The sequence below is a fragment of the Mus pahari genome, chromosome 1, assembly GCF_900095145.1.
Source record: "Mus pahari chromosome 1, PAHARI_EIJ_v1.1, whole genome shotgun sequence".
Classification (NCBI taxonomy): Eukaryota; Metazoa; Chordata; class Mammalia; order Rodentia; family Muridae; genus Mus; species Mus pahari.
In genome coordinates this window covers 118,220,369-118,238,345 of record NC_034590.1, presented here as the reverse complement: position 1 = coordinate 118,238,345, position 17,977 = coordinate 118,220,369, and the positions used below count along the sequence as shown (strand labels likewise).

Below are 17,977 nucleotides of genomic sequence, written 5' to 3'. Positions count from 1 at the left end.
CTTCGGTTCCTCCGATCACTGGAACACAGATTTCAGGGCACCTGCTGTGGGCCAGGAGCTGCACAACCCCTCCTTTGGGGACACCCACGAGGCTTCTGCCACCTCTGGGCAAACAACCATCCTTCACTATGCAGTTTTCAACTAAGAGGTTCACTGAGACTGGCTCCCGTCACAGGGTCAGCCGCGCAAGAACTGCGGCAAGGTTTTCTCTGGAAAACCAGGATGCCTGGGTCCTCAAAGGAGGTGGCAGCTCCAGGCGACCAGAGCTAGGGACGGGGGAGGGGCGCCTGCCGGCGGGAGGCCCATTAGCCAGCTAAGTGCTCCCTGGGAGGGGGGACTGTTCTGCAGCAGGAGGGGTGAGGCGAAGTGAGGGCACGCGGGTGGAGTGGGATGGAGAGAGATGGGGGTGACGTTTCCTGAGCTCATCTAAGTGCCGTAGGAGTCGGGTTGAGGACAAGGGTCTGTGTCCCCCAACCTTATTATCTTCGCCTTTTCCACCTGGTGTCCTCAACTGGCTGACCTTGGCATGTCTTGAGCAGCTCCAATACCCGTCTTTCCAGGTGCACCCTCAATAGCCCCATGCCCCCAAGCTCTCCCACTTTATCTAAGACCGAAAAATAGAGTCCTACTGAGTCAGCCGGCCAACAAAGACCCCCAATTCCAATCCATCAGCCCTTTGGCTGCAGTCGCCGCCCCGACCGCGAGGGGGCGCCGCCGTGGGTCGGGCGGCACCACAGCGGTGGGAGGGGGCGGCACCGCCCGATGGGGCGGGGCTCGGCGGGGGCGGGGCCGGGCGCCGAGTCTCCGGTCCGTCCCGGACAGACTGGCTGGCGGGCGGGCGCTGACGCCGCGGGGCCAGAGCGGGCCGCGCGGGAGCGTGTGGAGAGAGCAGTGGCATCGTCGGTTCCCGTCGGGGCTCCGTAGGTCCCCGAGCCGCCCCTGGCTTGGCCATGGCGGGCGCGAGGCCCGGCGTCCACGCGCTGCAGCTGGAGCCGCCCACCGTGGTGGAGACCCTGCGGCGCGGGAGTAAGTTCATCAAATGGGACGAGGTAAGAGAGTGGCTGTCCTCTGCTCTGCCCAGATCGAAGGATTCCTTCAACCACATTCGACTAGATGAATGCCAGGGACCCCCACTTCAGTGTTGCCTGACCACCGCACCCCCTATTCCAGCCTTGTTGCACTCCGGAAACTTGAGTCCCCTGTTGTCCTGGTAATTGAAGACTTTGTCGTCGTCCCCACTCTTCACCCCCGCAACCCAGTCCTTTGGCTGTGGTCAGTTGGGCTCTCCACTCCTTGGCATGGAGACTTTGAACCCCAGTAAATCCTGTCCTTCTTCTCACTCTTTTTCACCCTTGCCAGACGATGAATATCAAAGTCTCCATGCTGGTTCTCAGTTTCTGGTCTGGTCCCCAGACTCCTGTTCCTGGCACTGGACTCCCAGGGGGCATAGGACATCCTTGTCTTGGGTGGGGTGTCACTGGGATCCTACTCTTCCCAGTGCCTCGCTCGCCTGAGCCATTATAGTCATCCCTTTCCAGCACGCCCTGCTTGATACCCCTTCGTCCTGCTTCTGGATTCCAGCGTGCTTTCTGTTCAGATGGGAGCACCGAGCCACCCCTTACCGGAGACTTTGGTCCTTTCCAGGTTCCTCCAACTCTGGGAACTTTGCTCTCCACTCCTTAACTTAGTGACTTTGAACCTCAATAAATCCTGGTCCCCACTTTTTATTGCTTTCTCCCAGGTCCTTCCCTAATACTCACCTGCGGCTTCTTATCTAGATACCACGTCTCACCCACGTTTTTGAACGGTTCCCTCCCCTACCCCCTGGGCTCCTTGCTCCCTAGGGCCTCAACTCAGCGGCCTGAGCTGCCTTACTGTTCCTTCACAGTCGGGCCATAGGCCTGGAAGACGCTAGGTTTCTTTCCGGCTGGGTGGGGCAGGAGTGGGAACTAAGGGGAGGGACTGGGGGCGTGGCCTTAGCTGCAGGTGTGCTGGGCAAGGGTGGGTACCCCCGGGGCCCCAAGATACCCCTTCCCCCAGGCCAGCCTAAAGGGAAAAGTTTCTCCTTTTCCTTGCAGTGTGATAAACCCAAATAAGGAAGTGGAAACAAGGAGAGGGCCTGGGTTGGGGTGGGGGTGCTGAACAAAGTTTGGGACTGAAGAGCCAGGGACCTGGGTGGCCTTTGGAGGTTAGGCCCCTGAGGATGGTGCCACAGGGGCTTTAGGGACAGTCCCCACAAATTCCCTCCTTTCTAGCACTACTGGCGGCTGGTTAGTCAGGCCCAGGGCAAGGTATGGAATCTCCATGAGGAGTTGGGACCTGGTGTCCTCTGGTTAGAGTTGAAGGATTATGAGTCCCATGGGTTTAGGGACCTGTGTCCCCAGATCAGTTACTATTCTTTTGTAAACCGAGACTGCATGGGTGGGGCTGTGCAACCCCTGTTCTCCCGAGAGAGAAACTGAGCTCTCTGCTGTGAGGGTGAGGTCAGCAGCCAGGGTGGTCCTGCGGGGGTCTTGGCTCTCTGCCACGTGCCAGGACTTTGCAAGTGTGCCCCTGCAAATCCTGACTCCTCAGTTTCCTTCTGTGTAAAATGAGGGTGATGGCAGGACACACCTCACACACGAGGTGTTGGGGAACATGAAGAGGGGGTTTTGAAATTCAGGGTGTAGAACTGGATGTGCTTCCGAGTCCCGGCAGTGGGACAGGAGCGTGCACTGTTGGTGGCAGAATTGTCGAGAGGGAGAGCAGCAGTTTGAGGATGCTCATTCTCTTTTGGCTCATGGGAGTGTAGGACTGGTGCTGGTCCTGAGCACATGGCAGAGCCTTGGGCATCAGTGACTAAGTCCTTTGTTAGAAAATGAACATATTCCTACTATCCTGCCTTTCTGTCAGACACCATAGGGTTGTTAGGGAGAAGATTAAACTCCCTGCCAAGTCTTCATGAGGGGCCCTTTTCTATAAGATGGGTGAGCCTAGAGGCTATGAGGACCCCATGAGGTACAATGTGATGGGTAATGAGCTAGGAGAAAGATCTTAGGGTGGCCAGATACTGTAAGGCCTCAAGGGGCAGAGAGAAGCTTTAGCTCTGGGCTCCCAAGCCCTCTGCTCTCATACGGGAATAGTGTGCTAAAGTAAAGGGTGTGAGGCGGAGGATTGTAGCATCCCTGACCTCTCAGGCCTCCTGGGAAAACCGAGGCCAGGATGGGCTCCTGGAGGCCTCCACAGCAGTTTCATAGGTAGAGAAGAAATGAAAGTACAGGGTCGGGTGTGGCCAAAGCTGGGTGATAGGAGCAGGGTAGCTAGTAGCCTGTGGGATAGAACCTCAGGGCACAGGTGAAGCTGGGAGACATGTTGGGGACTGAACCCGCAATGTCCTGTTAATGACTTGTCTTCATCTCCAGGAGCATCTATAGGCTGGAGGAGCTTCTGCTTGGCTCACTGGCAGAAAGCAGCTACTGTAGGTCCAGGACCAAGCCTTCTCCAGCTCTCACTCCCAACTCTTGTCTTGTACTGCCCTCAGGAGGCCTCCAGTCGCAACCTGGTGACCCTGCGTGTGGACCCCAATGGCTTCTTCTTGTACTGGACAGGACCCAACATGGTGAGCATGGTGCTAATGCTGCTGGTTAGGGCCTAGGCCTCTACGGTGACCCCTACCCAGCCCCCTTGTCCTGGGGGTAAGGCCTAGCCAGGGGGCTGGTCATTCCCCAGCCTGGATGGGGCAATTAAGGACCCCTCGTACTTCTCAGACACAAACCTTGGCTCTGTTTTCCCAGGAGGTGGACACACTGGACATCAGCTCCATCAGGGACACAAGGACAGGTCGTTATGCCCGTCTGCCCAAGGTGAGGGCTAAGATCTCATACTGATGGGGCCGAGGTTGTCAAAGGACAAGACCCTCCTCCCCCCCACCTCCTCCTCCTCCTCACTCTTGGCTTTCACTATACAGGACCCTAAGATTCGAGAAGTACTGGGCTTTGGGGGTCCTGACACCCGGCTAGAGGAGAAACTGATGACAGTGGTGGCCGGGCCAGATCCAGTAAATACCACGTTCTTGAACTTCATGGCTGTGCAAGATGACACAGTCAAGGTGGGTTGGGGTCAAGCGACAACCCAGGAAAGCAGATGTTTCATTGGAAGACATTATGTAGCCCAGGCTGGCCTCAAACTCAGGGCAATCATCCTGTCAAAGCTTCTCAGGTAGTGGGATTACAAACATAAGCCACCGTGCTTGGCTATGTCCTCATGATGTTTTATGCACCAGACCCTGTTCTGGATGTAGGCTGTGGCTGGGCTAGCCCCTCTGCCCCCTTCACCTATTCTCCTTGTGTGTTCTCAATTCCCAGGTCTGGTCAGAGGAGTTGTTTAAACTGGCTATGAACATACTGGCTCAGAATGCCTCCCGGAACACCTTCCTGCGGAAAGCGTGAGCCTGCAGTTACCCTAGGGAGCACTGGGGGTTCCGCTGACCTGTCCCAAGATCTGACCCTTGTACTCGCTTTTCCAGATACACGAAGCTGAAGCTGCAGGTGAACCAGGATGGACGGATTCCGGTCAAGAAGTGAGCCCCCTTCCCCCTCAGCATCTTTTCTCTTGCCCTGCCCTTGGTGATCTCTTGCCCCCCACCCCCACTGACCCTGACCCCTCCTGCCTGCCTCAGCATTCTGAAGATGTTCTCAGCGGACAAGAAGCGGGTGGAGACGGCGCTGGAGTCCTGTGGCCTCAACTTCAACCGGGTGTGTGGGGGCAGGGCCAGGGTGAGGGTGGGGCAGGGTGGGGTGTCGCAGTGGGTACCCACTTTCTGGAACTGGCTGCCCTAGGTTCTTACTCCACATTCCTCGCCCTCAGAGTGAGTCCATTCGCCCTGATGAGTTTCCCTTGGAAATCTTTGAGCGGTTCTTGAACAAACTGTGTCTGCGCCCGGATATTGACAAGATCCTGCTAGAGATGTAAGCAACCTGGGAATGACTTTCATAGGCTGGGCTCGGCCTCTAGTTTCTGCTCAGTGTTCTTCTGATTCAGTGAAAACCGGTACCAGTAGGCAGGTTTTAGAGCGTCAGAGTGAAAAGAGGGGAACCCGTCCAGGGTACTCATGTGGTTTCTGGAACTCTCTGTCATCCATTTGCCACAGGTGGCTTGATTAGCCCATTCGGGATGGGAACCAATGGCCTCAGACATGTTGTGGGACCAACACAGTGTGGGAGGCTGGAGGCAAGACTGGTTCTGGGGTCTAGAGATTCAAGTGGTGGGTCAAGCATTTAGCAGCTTTTAAAGCTCTTTTTTTGTTTGTTTGTTTGTTTTTTTGTTTTTCCGAGACAGGGGTTTTTCTGTGTAGCCCTGGCTGTCCTGGAACTCACTTTGTAGACCAGGCTGACCTCGAACTCAGAAATCCGCCTGCCTCTGCCTTCTGAGTGCTGGTATTAAAGGCGTGTGCCACCACTGCCCGGCCGGCTAAAGCTCTTACGAATGCTGATGCCAGTCTGTCTTCCGCCTGACACTGTTGAGTGGTCAGGAGAGTGGACAGGGAAACCGAGGCCCAGAATACCAGTCTGTGACTGCTGAAGTTAGGCGCATGCCTTCTCCCTTCTGTGTCCCAGGGTGAGGGCTTAGCACTAGGGGAGAACTGAGGCTACAGCCTGACCCAGCTTCTGGGCCCCTTCAGAGGTGCCAAGGGCAAGCCGTACCTCACTCTGGAGCAGCTTATGGACTTTATCAACCAGAAGCAGAGAGACCCAAGACTCAATGAAGTGCTGTACCCGCCGCTCCGGTCCTCACAGGCTCGGCAGCTCATTGAGAAGTATGAGACGAATAAACAGTTCCTGGAGCGTGGTGAGTAGCTATTGGCAGTGGGGCGGTGTGGGTGGGGCGGGCCAAGCCCAGCTGACCTGTCCGCACCCCACCCGCAGACCAGATGTCTATGGAGGGCTTCAGCCGCTACCTGGGAGGGGAGGAGAACGGTATCCTGCCTCTGGAGGCCCTGGATCTGAGCATGGACATGACCCAGCCACTGAGCGCATACTTCATCAATTCCTCACACAACACCTATCTCACTGGTGAGTGAGACAGCAGGGAGCAGACACGCACATCCTCGCCCATACACTGTTCCTCCTCCATCACTCACTGGCCAGTGCTGGGGAAGGGGCAGCATCTCTGGATAGGTCTTCTGAGTATCTTGAAGTGTCCCTGGGGACAGGCTGATGGCATATTTGTTCATTGTATGGGAGTAGCCTGTACAGATGGGTGAGCCAGAGACAGATGGTTTTAGAAGTACAAAAAGGGCTGTAGGTGCAACTAAGGGGTCGAGTGTTAGTCTACTGTGTGTGTGTGTGTGTGTGTGTGTGTAAGTAAATGGGCCTAATGGCAGGTACACAGAAGGAGAGGGCTGGGCCCGTTCTGGAAGGCTTCTGGACTCGACTCAATGTGAGTGGCAAAGCGTGGATGGCTTAAGTAGGAAAAGCACTGTGACCTGGTAGGAGTTCTGTGGAGATTGGGTTGGAGGCAGGGAGGGGCCCTGATCCCCTAGGCAGGAGGTGGTAAGGCTGGTGCAGGAAAGATGGGTGGCAGGAATAGCTATGGTAGAAACTAGTTAGGTCCTACGGAGCTCTAGACGGTATCTGGGGACTCCATAGTGGGGCAGTGCTGGGAGCCTTGGAGGAGGGACCAGCTGTGTCTGCAGATGCTACTGAATGCCTACTCTGTGCCGCCTGATGCATACCAGGGACTGGGGCTCAGGATATCTGCCCTTCCCTGAGGGCTTCTGGGGAAGGTGGTACTGCCTCCGCACTGACTGGAGGAGTAATACTGCCCTGGAATTGGTTGGCTGGGTCAGGGGACTCTCCATCCCCGGGGTGGGTTGGTTCCATGTGGGATGGGGTGGCCGGTAGGTAGTGACACAGCCTTACCTTCAGCGGGCCAGCTGGCTGGAACATCATCGGTGGAGATGTACCGCCAGGCGCTGCTGTGGGGCTGCCGCTGTGTGGAGTTGGATGTATGGAAGGGACGGCCACCGGAGGAAGAGCCCTTCATCACTCATGGTTTCACCATGACCACTGAGGTGCCATTGCGTGATGTGCTAGAGGCCATCGCTGAGACAGCCTTCAAGACCTCACCCTACCCTGTCATCCTCTCCTTCGAGAACCATGTCGACTCGTGAGTGGGTCTGCCCTGGGGATCGCTAGAGAGACCTCTGATAGAGGCAGTCTGATGGACCCCAACACAGCCCTCTCGTACTGTCATTAGCTCTGACCCTAGATACTCACCCACTCTATAGGCCTCTGACCTCTGGGAACCTTTGACCTCTGACCTTGTCCCCACAGGGCAAAGCAGCAGGCCAAGATGGCTGAGTACTGCCGCTCTATCTTTGGGGATGCGCTGCTCATTGACCCACTCGACAAATACCCGGTATGGGGGGCTTGGAGTTAAGCCAGGGTGTATGCAGGTGAAGGGTGACTGACTAGGTCCTGACCTGTCCACATTGCCCAGCTATCTGCGGGCATCCCCCTGCCTAGTCCACAGGACCTGATGGGCCGTATCCTGGTGAAGAATAAAAAGCGGCATCGGCCCAGCACAGGCGTCCCTGACAGCTCAGTACGCAAGCGGCCTCTGGAACAGAGCAACTCGGCCTTGAGTGAGAGCTCGGCCGCCACAGAGCCCTCCTCACCCCAGCTTGGTATGGCCTGGTCTGACCTCCAGCCCTGATCCTAACGCAGACGTAACTTCTCACCCCAGTGTCTCCACCACTCCAGCCCGACCTCCTTCCTTCCCACCTCTCGGCTCTGCCCTGACTTTCAGTATGTCACTGCTGCCTGGTGAGGGTAGGGCTCTGGATTCTGACCTTTGACCTCACCCATCCTCTTCCTTCAGCCCCCTGACACTTGACGTGTAACCTCCACTGACTCTGTTTACTCACCTACTTCAACTTTCATCTAACCTTTGCCAAGTCTCCATATTGAGGCCCCCTCAAGTCTCCATATTGAGGCCCCTCATCATGTGACACATAACTGCTCACCCCACTAACCCCTGCCGGGTACAGCTCTGCGTGAGCCCAACTTGCAGCTCTGCTACTGCTTGGCCCTGCGGGCTCTTGCTCTAGGTCCCTGCTCTGTGTAGCTCTGACCTGTGATACCTCTGGGCAGCCACTAGCCCTGATGCCACCCAGACTTGGGTCCCTATCCTCTCTCCAAGCTGTGCTTCTTTAAGAGGGCAGCACCCTGACCTCCCCACCCACACACTGAGTACAACCTGCAGGCCTCCACAGTACCAGCCTGTGGGCCTGACACTGGACCCTTGGCCCTGTGCAGGGTCTCCCAGCTCCGACAGCTGCCCTGGCCTAAGCAATGGGGAGGAGGTAGGACCCGAGAAGACCAGCCTGGAGCCTCAGAAGTCTCTGGGTGAGGAGGGCCTCAGCCAGGGACCTAATGTGCCCGTGCCTGACCGCGACCGAGAGGATGAGGAGGAAGATGAGGAAGAGGAGGAAACGACGGATCCAAAAAAGCCCACCACTGATGAGGTCAGGACCACAGGCAGGCAGAGGGGTGTTTGCTGGGTGGCAGCCTTTGTGCTGCTCATTTGCTCTCTTAGAGCTTAATCTATGCAGGCTCCAGTTTATGCTGGTATGCAAATGAGTCTGCAAGAGTTAGGGTGCAAGGCCAAAGAGATGCCCCACTGGTAAAAGCATCTGCATCCACATGCTTGTCCTCCTCACAGATAACAGAGAAGGGCATAGATAGATGATACATAGATAGATAGATGATAGATAGATAGAAAGATAGATGATAGATAGATAGATAATAGATAGATGATAGATAGATAGAAAGATAGATGATAGACAAATGATAGATGATTGATAGATGATAGATTAATAGATGATAGATATAGATAGACAGGAAGGAAGAAAGAGAAAGAGAGAAAGAAAGAGAAAGAAAGAAAAGAAAAAGAAGAAAAGAAAAAAGAAAAGAAGAAAAGAGCTAGGGTAGGGGCTGGGCAGTGGTGGCGCATGCCTTTAATCCCAGCACTTGGGAGGCAGAGGCAGGTGGATTTCTGAGTTCGAGGCCAGCCTGGTCTACAGAGTGAGTTCCAGGACAGCTAAGCTACACAGAGAAACCCTGTCTCAAAAAAATTTAAATAAATAAATAAATAAATAAATAAATGGTGGTGCGTGCCTTTAATCTCAGCAGAGGCAAGTAGATCTCTGTGAATTTGAGGCCAGCCTGGTCTATCTACATAGTGAATTCTAGGCTATCAAGAGCAACAGAGAGAGACCCTGTCTCAAAAAAGAGTATTAGGGTACAGGACTGGCAAGGTGGCATAGCACGTAATAGTGATTACCATACAAGCCTAGTGACCAGACTTTGACACCCAGAACCCAAGGTAGAAGGACAGAACTGACTCTCAAAAGTTGTCCCCTCATCAGCATGTGTGCACCATGGCAGCAAGTACCCACACTTATACACACTCACACATATAAGAAGAGTAAATACAGTAAAAAGAGGATACAGAATTGCAGTCTGGGAAAGGGACTGTGCCCTGGCATGTAAGTTGGGGCAAACAGACCTAGAGGTGGCACTAGCCATGTGCCAAGGCCCTGTGGCAAGAGAGAGACTCAAAGGGAATTCTGAGAGTGGAGTTGACAGAAGGGTCACTGTGCCTGTTGTGGGAGGGAAGATTTGCGAGGGTCCCTGAGTTAGGGACAGTGTGTATGCTGGGCACTGAGAGGCCTCTCTGTCCAGGGATGTGTCAGCGTCTTGCAGGAGGCTGTGGAGCAGTATGCCTGCATGTGTGGGAAAGGGCTCTTCCCCCTGGGTGTGTGTGTGAGGGGAGTAAGGGACACCTGGTACCACTGATCTTGAGTTTGGGGCCACAGGGCACAGCCAGCAGTGAGGTCAATGCCACGGAGGAGATGTCAACGCTCGTCAACTACGTTGAGCCCGTCAAGTTCAAGTCCTTTGAGGCTGCTCGAAGTGAGTGGGGATGGGTGACTGGGAGCTGGCCCTGCCAGGCCTTGGCTGCTCTTACATCCCCCCTTCCCCACCCCCACCCTCAGAAAGAAACAAGTGCTTCGAGATGTCATCCTTTGTGGAGACCAAGGCAATGGAGCAACTGACCAAGAGTCCCATGGAGTTTGTGGAGTATCCTCCCCAGGCACTGCGGCTAGAGTGGGGCCGACAGCGGGGGACTTGCTGATGCCACAGAAGCATCTGCATGGGGTCCTCAGTGGGCTGAGGCGGAAGGCTCAGGGACAGCATGGGCAGCTTTGCTGGGAGTGGGATTCTAGGAGAGTGAGGTGGGGCCCGAGACAGAGACTGGAAGGGAGGGAGTGTTACTTCTTCCCTTATGGCCCTGACCGACAACCCCAGATACAACAAACAGCAGCTCAGCCGCATCTACCCCAAGGGCACACGAGTGGACTCCTCCAACTACATGCCTCAGCTCTTCTGGAACGTGGGTTGCCAGCTTGTTGCCCTCAACTTCCAGACTTTGGGTGAGCTCTGGCCCTGTCTCAGGGATTTTATTGGTGGATAAAACAATGTGACCAAATGCGACTTGGGAAGGAAGGGGTTTTTTGTTCCATCTTACAGTTTACATCATTGAGGGGAGTCAGGAAAGCAACTGGAGCAGAGGCCATGGAGGGACACTGCTCACTGGCTTGCTCCTCATGGCTTGCTCAGCCTGCCTTCTTACAGCATCCAGGACCACCAGCCCTCCCATATCAATCCTCAATCAAAAGAAGTGCACTACTGGCCAGTCTGATGGGAGGCACTTTCTCAATTGAGGTCCCCGCTTCCAAAGTGACTCTAGCTGGTGTCAAGTTGACATAGAACTGGCCAGCACACCGTCCTTGACCCTTGCCCATCTTACTGGCTCCTGATTTACCTAATCTTCAATTCCCCAAATTTAACCCAGACTTTGTCTGAACCCTTACCGAGACTGATTCCATGGACCCTCACCTCTATAGTTGTTCTTGAACCTGGACCCTTGATCCATTGATCCCATTCCTGGTCCTGGACCTTGAACTCTGGCTGACCCTTGCTAAGACCCTTTACTGATCTGCCTGTGTTGCCTACAGATTTGCCAATGCAGCTCAACGCAGGCGTGTTTGAATACAATGGGCGCAGTGGGTACTTGCTGAAGCCTGAGTTTATGCGGCGGCCGGACAAGTCTTTTGACCCCTTCACTGAGGTCATCGTAGATGGCATAGTGGCCAACGCCTTGCGGGTCAAGGTGGGGCCCAGGAGGGGTTGGGCCTAGGGTGTTTTGAGGAAGAAACGCAGCAGCTGCCTTACTTACCTTCCTGGGCTGTCCCGCCAACCCCAGGTGATTTCGGGGCAGTTCCTGTCTGACAAGAAGGTGGGCATCTACGTCGAGGTGGACATGTTTGGCCTCCCAGTTGACACGAGACGCAAATATCGTACACGGACATCCCAGGGGAACTCATTTAACCCTGTGTGGGATGAGGAACCCTTTGACTTCCCCAAGGTAAGCCCCCTCTGTGGCAGGCCAGCCCATCATGACTGTGCCAGGCACCTTGACAGTGACAGGTGACCTCCCTGTGACCCTGCATATCGCAGGGTCAGGCTTCGTTCTCTGACCTTTTCTGAGTGACAGATGGGATAAGAAGAGACAAGGGCCGTAGCATAGGGATGATGACAGCATGTCCTATCTTGTGCCGTTCCTGTTCTTTCCCCACATTAGGAACAGGCACTGCCTTGTCTCCACGGCAGGAAGTACTTGCCAGAGACCACAACTACAAGCTTGACCTTCCCCAAACCCCCCAGTGTGGTCCCATGGGAATGTGGCCTCTACTCTTGACCTGGTTGAAGTGTGTCCTGAATTTATACACATAGCTCAGTATAGTTACTAAGCAGGCCACAGTGTGACCTGTGCTGTCCTATCCTATGGATAGCCCTGAGGGCTTCTGGCTACCTCTATTCTTGGCTCAGGACTCTGGTGGTCATCCCTTGAGCTGGGCTTCTGTGCTCTGAGGGGGAGGCCTTGGCGGCTATGGTATGGTGGTTGGTCCTGGCTCTGCCCCATGGCTCAGCATTGTGGGCTCCACAGGTTGTGCTGCCCACGCTGGCCTCGCTTCGCATCGCAGCCTTTGAGGAGGGTGGCAGATTTGTTGGGCACCGTATCCTGCCTGTCTCTGCCATCCGCTCAGGTGAGTCCGCAGGCTTTGGGCAGTATTGGGGTAGCTTGGGAATTTGGCCAGGCCTAGATCAACTTTCCCCACTGCCCACCCAGGGTATCACTATGTCTGCCTGCGAAATGAGGCCAACCAACCCTTGTGCCTGCCCGCCCTGCTTATCTACACTGAAGCTTCTGACTACATCCCAGATGACCACCAGGGTGAGGGAGACAGGGTGATAGGTTCGGCGGAGCCCAGAAGGGTGGGGACTGGGCTTGGGCATGGCTGATTTAGGTGCCCCAGTTCAAGTGGGGTCAGACTTCCCACCCTTGGAGCCCTGGGCTGGCAGGAAGAGTGAGCCTTCTACTTCCTCTAGACTATGCGGAGGCCTTGATTAACCCCATCAAGCACGTCAGCCTAATGGACCAGCGGGCCAAGCAACTGGCTGCTCTCATTGGGGAGAGTGAGGTGAGTGGGCAGCCACTGAGGTGGGCAGGGCTAAGCCCACCTTGACAGTGAACAACTCTTCCACAGGTACCCCCAGCTCCCAACCCTGCCATCTGATGCCTTTCTCCAGTCTCTGCTGTTAAGTGTCTTATTGCAGAGCCTAGTTTCCTGTCTCCCCAGCCCACTCCATGCCTGGGAAGCCTGCTCCTTTTCTGGGTTCTTTTGTCCTACTCAAACCTAGAAATGAAGTGAAGTGGCTGTTGCTGCCAGCCCTAGTATGAGGTCAGTCACATCCTTGGCTCACTGTCCTGTCCCTCACAGAGATGGGACACTGAGGCTATGGGAAATGGCTCAGTGCCACACAGCCTGGCCGGGCCTTTGGCCTATTTTCAGCCCCTAAAGCTTGCCCTTTCTGCCATGTGGTACTGTCGGGGGATTTTAGATAGCTTACAGTGGGCAGAAGGACTGTAGATTTTTGCTTTTGTGTGTAAACATGTTGGTTTGTGTGCACATATGTGTGCGTGGGGGTTTTTCCAGACACACACTCTACCTGATTTTCTGAGATAGGGTCTCACTGAACCAGACTGGCTGGCCAGTGACCTCAGATATCCCCTTGACTTTGCCTACCCAAGCAGTGGGGTTATAGGCATGAGGTGGTCCAACCAAAGGCCCTCATGCATTTATGGTAGGTACTTTACCAGTCATGCTGGGTAGGGATGGAGCCCATGGTCTTAAGCCAGCCAGGCAAATGCTCTACCACTGAGCTATACCCTCAGCTCACTTATGGACTCTTGAAAGAGGACATTCCCATTTGCACTGATTTGGGTTGTGTCTAGACAGGGTCAAAGCATTGGGTGTACACACACTGGGGTACTGGAAGCTTGGGAAGCCATGAAGAGATAGTGGCTTCAGTGGGAAGGCGCCAGGAGCAGAGGTTCAGCCACATGTCCTGACCCGGTCCCCATGGGGCCTGTGGCCGCCAGGAAAGAGCTGACTGCAATTAGGGCTGTTAGTCGAAGAGACTGGTGCCCGCTCTGCACTTGCTTCCTTTGCTGATTAAATCAGAAGCTAAGCATCCAAGAGCAGGACAAACCACCAGGCGAGTGGGAGGGAGGGAGGGGCGCAGAGGAAGGCCCGCCGGGGCGGGGCGGGGCGGGGCCAGGCTTCTCCAGAAGCATCTGATCTGGTAACAGGGAGCCTCCCTGATGGCTTGGGCAAGGGTCGAGGGGTGCCTACTGCTAACCTCCTCATTGTGTAGGCAGAGGGCATACAGGAGGTGGAAGGAGGAAGAGAACATTTTTGGAAAGAGTTTTCTCTTACAGGCTCAGGCCAGTACAGAGACATTGCAGGAGACCCCGTGTCAACAGCCAGGGTCACAGCTCCCCTCCAACCCCACACCTAACCCACTGGATGCCTCGCCTCGCTGGCTCCCCGGTCCTACCACTTCCCCCACTAGCTCCTCCCTCAGTAGCCCAGGTAAGGGACAGCCTGTGCTAGGGGCAGGCCACGGGGAGCCACCCGCAGCTGGATCCCGCGGCTTCTCACCACAGTCTCTGCTCTCCAGGGCAGCGAGATGATTTGATTGCCAGCATCCTCTCTGGTAAGGGGCACAGCCTGATCCGGGGTAGGGCCACCTGGTAGGCATCTGCCCCACCCAGCTCAGCCACGCCTGGCCCACCCCAACCGCTAACCTGCCTCCTTTGCTCTCCCTCGTAGAGGTGACCCCTACACCTCTAGAAGAGCTCCGAAGCCACAAGGCTATGGCGAAGCTCCGGAGCCGGCAGGATCGAGACCTGCGGGAGCTGCGTAAGAAGCACCAGCGCAAGGCCGTGGCTCTCACCCGCCGCCTTCTGGATGGCCTGGCCCAGGCCAGGGCTGAGGGGAAGTGCCGGCCCTCCCCCAGTGCCCTGTGAGTGCCCTGCAGCCTGTTGCCACCTGTGTTGTGTGCTGATAGGAATATCAGAGGGAGGCGTGCCTGTGAGTCTCCGGGCTGGGTGGGCATGCTCAGGTGGCAGGAAGGTGGAGGCAGGCTCCCATGCTGGGCCCTCACTCTTCCCTGGGAGTGACACCTCTTCTGAAGTCCCCGGCCAGCCTGCCGGCCAGGAACCCATCAGCTGTGTGAAGCTAACAGGACAGCTGCTGGCCCCTGCTAGGCCTCCTGATTTGCATAGCATGGCTTACCTAACTGGTGCCTGCTACTCTGCTGGCATGAGCTCTGCTCTAACTGTCCTCCTCTACCGGAGACCTGGCATTGAGAAGGTTCTCCCTATAGGGGCAAGGCCACCAATGTAGAGGATGTGAAGGAGGAAGAAGAGGAGGCCAAACAGTATCGAGAGTTCCAGAACCGACAAGTCCAGAGCCTGCTGGAGCTGAGGGAAGCCCAGGCAGATGTGGAGACCAAGCGGAGGCTGGAGCATCTGCGACAGGTGAGGGGCACTGGTATAGGCAAGGAGAGCCAGCTTCCTGGGTAGCTGTGCCTTCAGCCCCGTGTTACCTGCTGGCTGCCTGCCTCCCCAGGCTCATCAGCGGCTCAAGGAAGTTGTCCTGGATACACACACAACTCAGTTCAAGAAGCTGAAGGAGCTGAATGAAAGGTGCCGACAGACAGAAGGTCCTGGGTGAGGAGGGTGAGGGACTCTGGTGCCCAGAGTCCAGCCTCTGACTCCCTCCTGTCCCCTCCGCGCTGCTCCAGGGAGAAGAAGGAGCTTCAGAAGATCCTGGACAGGAAGCGCAACAACAGTATCTCAGAGGCCAAGACAAGGGAGAAACACAAGAAGGAGGTGTAAGTGTGCTGGGACTGGAAGCCACTGAGTAAGGGGAGGCCGGAAGAGAGCCTGGCCCTGAGCCCTCCCTTTTACATCTGCAGGGAACTGACAGAGATTAATCGGCGGCACATCACTGAGTCAGTAAACTCCATCAGACGGGTGAGTGAGGTCCCCCTCCCCTCCTTCACTCATCAGGAACTTGGCTTTTCAGTGCCCACCTTGGTGCCACATTTTTCTCCAAAAGGCTCCTAATGGCTTTCCTCCGGGGACTGTACCAACTGCCCCGGTCCCATATCCAACACCTTGGGAGCCCTGACATCCCTCTGCCCCAGTGACCTCCCCCCCCCCAAGGCCTTGCCACTCCCTCAGCTGAACCCTTGCCCTCCTTTACAGCTGGAAGAGGCCCAGAAGCAGCGCCATGAACGCCTGGTGGCAGGGCAGCAGCAAGTCCTCCAGCAGCTAGAGGAAGAGGAACCCAAGGTGAGGCCTGGGAAGGAGGCGCACAAGCGGGCAGCAGGGGAGCGGGGCAGCCTGGCCCCTCTGGGACACTCACCCTCTTGTAGCTGCTGGCCCAGCTGACCCAGGAGTGTAAGGAACAGCGAGAGAGATTGCCCCAGGAGATCCGTCGGTGCCTGCTGGGCGAGACATCAGAGGGACTGGGGGACGGCCCCCTGGTGGCCTGTGCCAGCAATGGTCATGCACCTGGGAGTGGTGGGCACCTGTCCAGCGCTGACTCGGAGAGCCAGGAGGAGAACACCCAGCTTTGAACTGAGCAAGAGGTGGCCACAAGTCTGGGTGGGCACTGGGCTGTGGGTAGAAGACACTAATACTTTGGGTTTTTTTTTTAACCTTTTACCTTTAGAAATTTTATTTTTTTAAAATCTGGGGCAAATGCCTCACACTAACTCTAACTCCCTTCATCTTCCTGGGACCTCTTGGTCCTCAGCCTCCCCTTCTAACTTCAGGCCTAGGGAAAGGGCTAGCTTGTACCCCATAACATTCACCTAAGATAGGTACTCCCCGATTCCCAAGGAACAGCAGGTGGAACCCTGGAGTTCTGGGTAGTAGAAAGCAACCATTTATTAGGGGACTTTTTTTTTTTTTAACATGAATAAAAGTGGACTTCAGGGACCCTGTGTACAGTGTAGTTTGGATGAAAACACTCTGGGCTCTAGCTCTGGTACTGCCATTTCTCTGGGGCCTCAGTTTCCTCATCCATAAAATGGGGGTGTGCCACTGTGGTCAGATTCCTATCGAAGAGTTTCAAGGTTTGAACTTGGCTGCCTTGTCTAAGCTGTGGTGACCTTAGACCCTGTCAGAGGTGGCTTCTGACATCTGTCCCGAGCCCCTAAGTTTCCCAAACCCATTAATCTCTTTTCCCTCAGCCTTACCTCATCTCTCTTTGTTCAGGCTCAGACCCTGCTTTAGGAAGCCTTCCCTACTCCCCACCACTTCCTGTTGCCTGATATGACCCAAGCACCCAGCATCTTCTACCAGGGCTGCTGAGGGCCCCACTAAGGGTTGAAGCTGAGTTTTCAGATTTGTGGGAAAGGTCCGTGGCTCTTAAGAGAGAGAAAGGAAATTGATAGTCTTAAGGGTTATTGCTGGCAGAGCTGATACTCTGTGGATACCCCGTGGCCCTCTCATCCCTATGAAGGAGATGTTTTGCCTGTTTTACAGATATGGAAACAGGCCCCGAATGGAAGATGCATTTACTGGGCCATAGCTAAGTGGAGGCCTGCTGGAAGGCAGGATGGACTGCGTGTTAGCCCTGTGCTAGATGGTCTTCACCAGCTGGAGGACATGCTCTGAGCTTGGGACCAGCCAGGAACACCAGAGACTTTGTGGCAAGAGAATGGGCCCAGCTCTGCAGCTGGGGCAGGCTGGCACTCCTTCAAGGCCTCTCCCAACTTCCTGGCGGTTGGGGACTGGCTGCTCCCTCCCTCGGAGGAAGGCAGCCTCTTATCTGGGCTTATCTCCTGCCAATCAAGTGTTTGCTTTGCTTTGTTTTTGTTGCAGCCCCAGGCAAACAGATCGGGTAGGAAGGCCAGAGAAACTGGGTGGCCAGGGTTGGGCTTCCCAGGGCTAAGGCCTCAGCTCTCCCTGAGATTCCTGTCATTGCCCAAGTCACCTTCTTCAGCTGTCAGTCCGTGTCATGTTCCCAGATCTGCCACTTTTCCGCATCCCATGTCCTATATCGCTGACTGGCTGACCTCCATTTTCCCAAACACTCCATGTGGTTTGGGCCCTCAAAAACAAGCTAAGTCCCAAGATCCTGGAGTGTCCATCTGCAGAGTGTCAGTTCCAGACATAGCCTCACCTTCAAGTTTGACCTACTCCTTGAGGCCCCGTTGTGGAGGCCATCCACTCCCATGTTCCGGGAAGCAAAGAGTTGTGGCGCAACTTATCTGCATATCCAGCGCAAAGCACTGGCCTGGGCTATAGGGGCGCCAATAAATCTCTGAACTGAGCTCTGGGCCCTGCTCCAGGTCCCTGTGAGAAGCTTCTACGTTCCCTAGCGATCAGTCTGCCGCGCCGCCCCGCCCCGCCCCACGTGTCTTGCCAGGTCCCTGAGCTGCGCTGGCCCCAGGCCGGTCAAACAGTAGCTGCTCACAAGGACTGACCCAAATAGGAGCAAATGACC

The 17,977-nt window shown here is 55.5% G+C and overlaps 1 protein-coding gene across 2 annotated transcripts; it reads left to right on the top strand.

Annotated features, from left to right (window-relative positions):
• Positions 1-781: 781 nt before the first annotated feature.
• Positions 782-17,782, top strand: Plcb3 (phospholipase C beta 3). 2 transcript variants are annotated; one of them, XM_029537935.1, is made up of 32 exons: positions 811-1,049; positions 3,521-3,598; positions 3,774-3,842; positions 3,947-4,087; positions 4,344-4,423; positions 4,505-4,558; positions 4,658-4,733; positions 4,846-4,946; positions 5,660-5,826; positions 5,904-6,050; positions 6,906-7,146; positions 7,314-7,398; positions 7,480-7,666; positions 8,298-8,506; positions 9,860-9,956; positions 10,040-10,124; positions 10,353-10,477; positions 11,063-11,217; positions 11,311-11,472; positions 12,055-12,154; positions 12,238-12,342; positions 12,498-12,589; positions 13,891-14,044; positions 14,133-14,168; positions 14,285-14,477; positions 14,841-14,994; positions 15,086-15,162; positions 15,261-15,350; positions 15,435-15,492; positions 15,727-15,813; positions 15,897-16,112; positions 17,014-17,782. In XM_029537935.1, the coding sequence occupies exons 1-31, from the start codon at positions 951-953 to the stop codon at positions 16,098-16,100; spliced, it is 3,708 nt and encodes a 1,235-aa protein (XP_029393795.1). In that variant the 5' UTR covers positions 811-950; the 3' UTR covers positions 16,101-16,112; positions 17,014-17,782. The 2 variants fall into 2 exon arrangements, with proteins under 2 accessions (XP_021075073.1, XP_029393795.1); XM_021219414.1 differs by lacking the exon at positions 17,014-17,782 and having other exon boundaries at positions 782-1,049; positions 15,897-16,464.
• Positions 17,783-17,977: the final 195 nt, after the last annotated feature.

Bases quoted from the DNA above. Each gene is read 5' to 3' on its own strand.
- Plcb3 (XM_029537935.1), top strand. From the start codon at position 951: ATGGCGGGCGCGAGGCCCGGCGTCCACGCGCTGCAGCTGGAGCCGCCC. The intron at 10,478-11,062 runs GTGAGCTCTGGC...TGTTGCCTACAG, and splicing joins CCTCAACTTCCAGACTTTGG to ATTTGCCAATGCAGCTCAAC. The intron at 14,478-14,840 runs GTGAGTGCCCTG...TTCTCCCTATAG, and splicing joins CGGCCCTCCCCCAGTGCCCT to GGGCAAGGCCACCAATGTAG.